Source organism: Prionailurus bengalensis, chromosome D1 (assembly GCF_016509475.1).
Source record: "Prionailurus bengalensis isolate Pbe53 chromosome D1, Fcat_Pben_1.1_paternal_pri, whole genome shotgun sequence".
Taxonomy (NCBI): Eukaryota; Metazoa; Chordata; class Mammalia; order Carnivora; family Felidae; genus Prionailurus; species Prionailurus bengalensis.
Window position 1 is genome coordinate 21,528,560 of NC_057346.1, and position 7,832 is coordinate 21,536,391.

Genomic DNA, 7,832 nt, shown 5'->3' on the forward strand with positions numbered 1-7,832 from the left:
TCATTGTATTGGAGGTCTTAGTGTAATGAGGAAAACGAAAGATCCTTAAGGAAGAATCAAACCTGTCTTTATTTGTAGGTGGCATGATTATATAGAGAGAAATGCAAAAAAAAAAAAAAAAAGTTTCCCATTTCCTCTGTTAGTCATTAAAATATTTAATAAAAAAGATTAGGAAGGTGGCTGGATACAAAATCCGTGCATTTGACCCTTGAACAAAACAGGTGTTGGGTCATCAACTCCCCACATGGTTTAAAATCCATGTATGGGGCCCCTGGGTTCCACAGTCGGTTGAGCCTCTGACTTTAGCTAGGGACATGATGTTGCAGTTCGTGAATTTGAGCCCCACATTGGGCTGGCTGCTGTCAGTGTGGAGCCTGCTTTGGATTCTCTGTTCCCCTCTCTCTCTGCCCCTACCCCACTTGCACTCTCTCACAAAAATAATAAATAAACATTTTTTAAATAATAAATAAATAAAATAAATAAAACCCTTGTATAACTTTTGACTTCCCAAAAACTTAACCACTTAAGCCTACTACTAGAAGCCTTACTGATAGCATAAACAATCAATTAAGTCATATTTTGTATGTTATATGTCTTATATACTGTATTCTTACCATAAAGTAAGCTAGAGAAAAGAAAATATTATTAAGAAAATCATAAGGAAGAGAAAATACATTTATAGTACTGTACTGTAAAAGCTCCACGTATAATGGACCCATGCAGTTCAAACCCATGTAGTCCAAGGGCCAACTTCATATAAAGATAAAATGCATTCCTATATACTAGTAATAAACAATTGAAAATTAAATTTTAGGGGTGCCTGGGTGGCTAAGTTGGTTAAGCATCCGACTCTTGATTTTGGCTCAGGTCATGATCTCACGTTTCATGAGTTGGGCTCTACACTGACAGCACCAAGCCTGCTTGGGATTCTCTCTCTCCCTCTCTCTCTCTGCCCCTCACCTGCTCATGTGTGCTATAAATAAATAAATAAATACATAAATACATAAATAAACAAATAAAATTAACACAACAAAATAAAATTTAAAAACCCATTTAAAACAGCACAAAAGAGGGGCACTTGGGTGGCTCAGTTGGTTAAGGGTCTGACTTTGGCTCATGTCATGATCTTGCAGTTTGTGAGTTCAAGCCCCGCGTCGGCCTCTGTGCTGACAGCTCAGAGCCTGGAGCCTGCTTGGGATTCAGTGTCTCCCTCGCTCTCTGCCCCTCCCCCGCTCATGCTCTGTCTCTCTCTCTGTCAAAAATAAATAAACATTTTAAAAAATAAAACAGCACAAAAGGTACCAAATTCCTAGAATAACCATAACATCCACTCAAAGCAAGTCAAGAATGTTTGTTCTTACCATTTCTATTCAACATTGTGCTGACAGGCTCCAAACCAACTCCTGTCCAACTAGTCACATAAGATTATCACATGGTCTTCAAATAGAGCCATATAAATACAGCCAGTACAATTTAAAGAAAAGATATGGGCTTTTCTTTAAGTTATTCTAAAACAATTGGATATCTTCATGAAAAAATAAAATACAATTTCTACTTCCCACCATACATGATAAGCAATCTAAAATTTATCAAAAATCTAAACATTAAAGGAAAAACAAGCTTTCAAAAGAAAACATGAGAATCCATTTATAACTTCATAATAGGTAAATATTAAATAGGATACAGCACTAATACTAAAGGAGAAAGTTGAGAGATTGAGCTTCATTAAAATTGAAACATCTATTACCAAAAAGACATCATTAGGAATGACCATCTGAATGGGCAAACCATATACTGAGCAAAAATAACTGCAGTGTATGTGGCTGAAAAAGGACTCGTATCCAGAATATGCTTTCTTAAAACTCAAATTAAGAAGAAAAAGACTTAAGACACTATTTTTGAGTGGGCAAAAGACTTGAACTGGCAGTTCATTTCAACAGGCACCTTGCAAAGGGTGATTGATATCCAAATAGCTAGTGAAGATATTATGAATAGATTATGAATAAATAGATAGCCTGCAAATCAACATTATTACTTATTAGGGAGATGTAAAAAAAAGACTTAAATGCTATCACACTACACATCTAAAAGAATAGTTAAAATTAAAAGGATTAGAAAATAATGAATGTTCAGAAGGATGAAGAGCATCCTTACCTGGAAACTGTTGGGAGTGCAAATCAGTTTACACCCTTCGGAAGACATCTTGGTAGTATTTAAGAAGTTTAGATATTTATCTATTCTGTGACCCAGTAAATCCACATCTAGGTATAGACCCAAGAGAAATGAGTATATTTCAAAGAAACTGTATGCTCAAGAAGTTTTACAGTGTCTTTATTAATGATAATATGCAGAAACTGAAAACAAGCCAAATGTCCATTATGGGGGTTGTTGATAAATAAATTGTTCTGTATTCATATAATGGAATGCTAAACAGCAATAACCAAGAACAGAATATGTACACATATAATGTTATGGGTGAAACTCACACTACACTTTATATTGAGAGAAAGAATGCAGACATAAAACAAGTAAATACAATATTGAATATTTATATGAAGCTCAAGAATGAGCAAAATGAATCTGTAATGATAAAAGTAAGAATAGTAGCTATTTCCAGAAAAATAATTGGGAGTAATATTTACTGGGAAGGGGCAGGGAGCAATATTCTGAAATGATGCAAATCTATCTCTTGGCCTAGATGATGGTTACATAGCCTTATACATGTGAAAAATCATTGACACTTAAGACTTGTGCACTTTTCTGTACATAACTTATACTTCAACTTAAAAGGGGTGGGATTATTTTTTTTATTTACCAAGATTGTGCTGATTTTCCATCAACCTTACGAAACCCTCAACTTAGAAGTGTACTCAAGTCAGTGATCTTTCCCTCCACAGTATTATCTAAAGCACAGTCCTTCCCTTCACTTTCATTTCTTTTCTTACATCCTCATTGAACGGAACCATTCCAAAGAACAAAACTAAACATTTATCCTAACTTTCCTTTTTTCTAATAGAAGAGAACTTCCTAAGAAAAGTTAATAAGTTAAAGTATCTTGGGGGCGCCTGGGTGGCTCAGTCAGTTAAGCGTCCAACTTCGGCTCAGGTCATGATCTTGCGGTCTGTGAGTTTGAGCCCCGCGTTGGGCTCTGTGCTGACAGCTCAGAGCCTGGAGCCTGTTTCCAATTCTGTTTCTCCCTCTTTTTCTGACCCTCCCCCGTTCATGCTGTCTCTCTCTGTCTCAAAAATAAATAAACGTTAAAAAAAATTTTTTTTAATGTATCTTGGAAACAGTGCACATACTATTCCTTCTGAAGGAGCTGTTACCACTAATAATGTATTCATTGTTCTTTATATAAGCTGTGCCTGATTCTTTATATAAGCTGTGCCTCCATTTACCTAATACTGTGAGTGTATGACCTGTCCTGACACCACCATCTCTTTGCCTTTACCATTAAAAAATCACAGCTATTTGCAATGTCTTAAAATACAATAGCAACTGCCTTCCTGGTGACTAGTTGGTTGGTACTACTCTAATGACTCACATCTGCCCAAAACTATCTATTACTCCGTTACTTCGTTCAGACACAAAGTAAGTCTCCAAATTCTACCTTATTAATCTGTAAATAATGAGCGAAGCTTGTATCCAACATTTTTAACTCCCTTAAATCTGTATAACTCTCCATTAGAAGGTCTAATAACTTAGCCTATACCCTTACATCTCTGCACACTGCCTCAATGGATACCATCCTTGATTCTATATGGAGATTTAGCTCCCACCAAAACACCTTAAAACTTAGCATTTTGCAAGATCAAATTACCACATTTTTAACTTTCAACATTGTTGCAAAAATAACGTTCCAAAGGTTATCTCTTGAAAAGTTGCATGACATTGCTGTAAGTAGGTCAAATGCAAAGTGCGTTTTTAAATGCAAAAAGAAAAAGAAAAACCTTTGAAATGAAATCCACCAGGGAAAAGGTGAATCAAGATAGCATGGCTAAAGGACAGAAGAGCAAAGTAGATTAGAATTCAAGGGCCTAGGTTCGAGTCTGGCAAGAGGTACGTGTGTGGCCATGAGCAACCTACAAATATTTATGAGTCCCCAGTGTGTAACACAACACATGAAGGGCTAGATTAAATTATTTCTTAGGCTTATTCAAGAGTAGCCATCTATGACTGTGGAAACTATTTTCATAAAACAAATAATGATTAGAATAGTTAGGGTAGAGTAAGGAGTAGAGGGAATAATTATACTTCAGAACAAGTTAAATTTTTCCCTCTAAGTAAAGGAGATCAAGCACTGGCGTTCGTTTCCCTCATTGAAAAGAAAAAGAAACACTCTGGCAAACAAAGCTTTGGATCTCCTTTCTCAATCATTTTCACACGAAGAATTTTCTGCCTAAGGTCTTCTTCAGGGCAACTTTGACATCCTTGTTCCTCAGACTATAGATTAACGGGTTGAACATGGGCACCACAGCAGTATAGAATATGGAGGACACTTTCCCCTGGTCAAGGGGTAAAATAGAAGGTGGTTTGAGGTACATAAAAGCTCCTGATCCAAAGAAAAGAGATACCACAATTATATGGGAACTGCAGGTACTGAAGGCTTTGGATCTGCCCTCAGTAGAACTAATATGGAGAATACTAGAAAGAATGAAACCATAGGAGATAAAAATGGTCACAATGGGTACCCCAATGCCAATGGTCACAACAATGAAGACCACCAGCAAATTTATGTAAGAGCTGTTGCAGGAGAGCTCAAGGAGGGGAATGATATCGCACATATAGTGATTGACGAAGTTGTCAGCACAAAAGGTTATAAACATTATGTTTCCCATATGGGCAACAGCTCCAAACACTCCCATCCCATAAACACCTAACAAAAGGAGTGAACACACCTGAGGAGACATGGTAACTGTGTACAGCAGTGGTTTACAGATGGCGACATAGCGGTCATATGCCATCGCTGACAAGATGTAGGATTCAGAAAACACAAAGAAACAGAAGAAAAAAAACTGAGTCATACACCCTGCATAGGAAATGATGTTTCTCTTTGTGACAAAACCCATTAGCATTTTAGGGGTCAGAGTCGTGGAGTAACTAACATCTATGAAGGACAAGTTGAAGAGGAAAAAGTACATGGGAATATGAAGGTGAGAATTCAGCCCAATCAGGGTTATCAGGCCCAGGTTCCCCACCACAGTGACCATGTAGAAACCTAGAAACAGGAAGAAGAGGGGCATCTGGAGTTCTGGCTCATCTGTTAAGCCTGAGAGGATAAACTCTGTCACAGAGGAGGCATTATCTGCAGCCATTCTCCTCTAGGAGAGTCTGTAAGGGAAAAAGAAGAGTCACTGAGACAGAGAGAAGCCACACACCATGGAATTTAAGGGGCTGACGTGGAGAAGACAAGAATGGGAACATTTACTGGCACTGTTCTAAATGTTGTGTGGCATTATGAGTATCCCCATTTCACAGATGAGGACACTGGACCTAAGTGACTTGCACAAGTCCTGATGCTACTAAGTTACAGCAGGAGGTGAACTCAGGTGGTCTGGCTCCTGGGCTTTGAGCTTTTACCCACTCTGCTAGAGGACAGACCAGGGCGGGCAGGCACTCACCCTCCTCTGCTTGGAGTCACAGTGCTGTTCTCCACTGGCTCTCATCCATCTCTTTCATGGAGACTCAACTGGCCCCGATGAAAAGCAAGTGACAACCCAGAGCTCAGACCCTCTGCTTCTGCTTCTCTACTTTGAGGATTGAAATCTCTAATTTATCTTGCTGCGCTGAAGAATTTGATCTTTGATTGTGGCTTTGCTGCAAGTCTCTTGTCCAAATTCCGGGGATGAGACAGCATCCTTTCCAAATGCCCATGGATAACAAGAGACTAATCTCAGTGACGTAGTTACAGAGACTCCCTCAGGATCGCTGCTCTAGAGACCCACTTCCCAAAGGAAGAAGAAATGTTTGTTTACCCCCTTGGTAATGCTTGATGTGGCTTCCAATGATCCTTTCATTCTGGTTACATCTTTTTAAGATTAAGAGCAAAGCCTTATGGGCTTGCCTCCTTGTATTGAGGACTTACTGTGTACCTAGCATTGTGTAGATCCAGCACCCTTATACTAAAACCAAGTGTCAAAAGCAATGTACAAATAATATTACCTTTTTATTCCTCACCACAACCTTATAAATTAGAACTATTAATTAATCCCTCCTCTAAAGTGAGAGGCACACACACTACGAGGTTCCAGAATCTTGACTCAAACCCTAGTCTGTCCAATTCTAAGCTTCTTAGTCTTCATCTGCACTAAACATGCAGCCTCCCTCTAAGTGACCATGAAATCTCTGAAGCAGCATTTTTACTTAGAAGGATCTCATGAGAAGCTTTATTGATAAAAACAAGCACTTAGATAACTTGAAAGGAATGTAGAAAGTGTTAAAACCAAGAGAGGTAAAATTAGGGGAATCATACTTTAGAGAAGGATCATTATTTCCTTCACATCCAATATATACCAAGAATTATTTGCATCTTCTCCAAGCTTAAAAATAAAGAAACTTTCTCTGAATTTTCTCCACTACTTGATCATCCATCTTAAGCTTCATTATTAAAAACAAATACTGGTCAGATAACTAATAACAACTTCTATCAAGACCTAAATGCAGAGAACAGAGTCTACAGCCAGTATGTCAGATAACGGGGAATTGGTGAAAGACTTTGAACAAGGATGGCATTGCTTTAGCACATACCAATTGAACACTGACCCTGTCCCTGAAACTTTTATAAGTCCTGGTGATTTCTTCAGTGGAAAAAAAAAAAAAAAGCTTTCTGCCCTCATGGAGCTTTTATTCAAGTGGGAAAAGACAGAAAATACATGAAAGAGAGAGGTAAAACCTGTGAAATGAAAAGTTATATGAGCAAAAGGAATGCAAGAGGCAGGTCTAGAAAAGGCAGGCATTGCCGATTTCAGTTTTAAATAGAATGACCTGACATTCGAGCAACTTTGAAGGAGACCTGAAAAGCATTTGCTTGGTAAGGTCAGTTACTCTAATAAAACAATGGACATTCACAACTTAATGCAGCACCTTTCCAAGGCATCACATTTTTGTCCTGAGCTTCAAACACAATATGTTAACCCCGATTACTGGATCCGATGGAGAGAATTGTGAGGGTGGTAACAGGATAGGGGAGCAAGAGTCGTTGCTGAGGGTTTAGATAATCACAAGTCACACAGTGTAGTTTATTAACTGAGACTGATATCAAGACTAATAAAATTTTGTTTGACAACTTGCACTCTACACCCTTTTCTAGGGTGTATGGCAAACTCTATCCCAAGAATAAATCTCTATTTGTATAAATTCAAATAGAGCAGCAGCAGATGCTGCTCAGCAGCATCTGCTGTATCAGCAGATGAGTTATATTCTTGCTCAGAGTTAAGGGCCAACGTCCTCTTGGAGAAGTTACAAAATGAAAACACAAAGGCAGAAGTCCATTTTCCTCAGGCAAGTCCAACTAAAATCTCTGCACATATGCCTGAGTATGTTTGTGTGTTTGTGAGTGTGTGCACACACCTGAGTGAGAATTTGCTCGCCCTCAGCTATGACTCAGCAGGGACAGTGCCTCATCTGTCTGTTTACACTGAGAATTTTCCATGGCCCGGAACAACTCTAATGAATCCCAATCCCTGTTCTCAATCCCACTACACATATTTAAGAAATAGAAAAAGCAACTCATTATCAAAAAATTAAAATAAGGGCTACAAGCAAACTTTTCTTAAGGCCCAAGGGCAAAGAAGACGTTAGGGGTTCATTAAATGTTCACTCTCCTCTAGAAA

General features: G+C 38.3%; 1 protein-coding gene across 1 annotated transcript; it reads right to left on the bottom strand.

Moving 5' to 3' along the window:
• Positions 1–4,379: 4,379 nt before the first annotated feature.
• LOC122482519 (olfactory receptor 8B12-like) lies at positions 4,380–5,315 on the bottom strand. The gene has a single exon (XM_043578839.1). It carries the CDS (start codon positions 5,313–5,315, stop codon positions 4,380–4,382), a length of 936 nt encoding a protein of 311 aa, XP_043434774.1.
• Between the last annotated feature and the right edge of the window lie 2,517 nt (positions 5,316–7,832).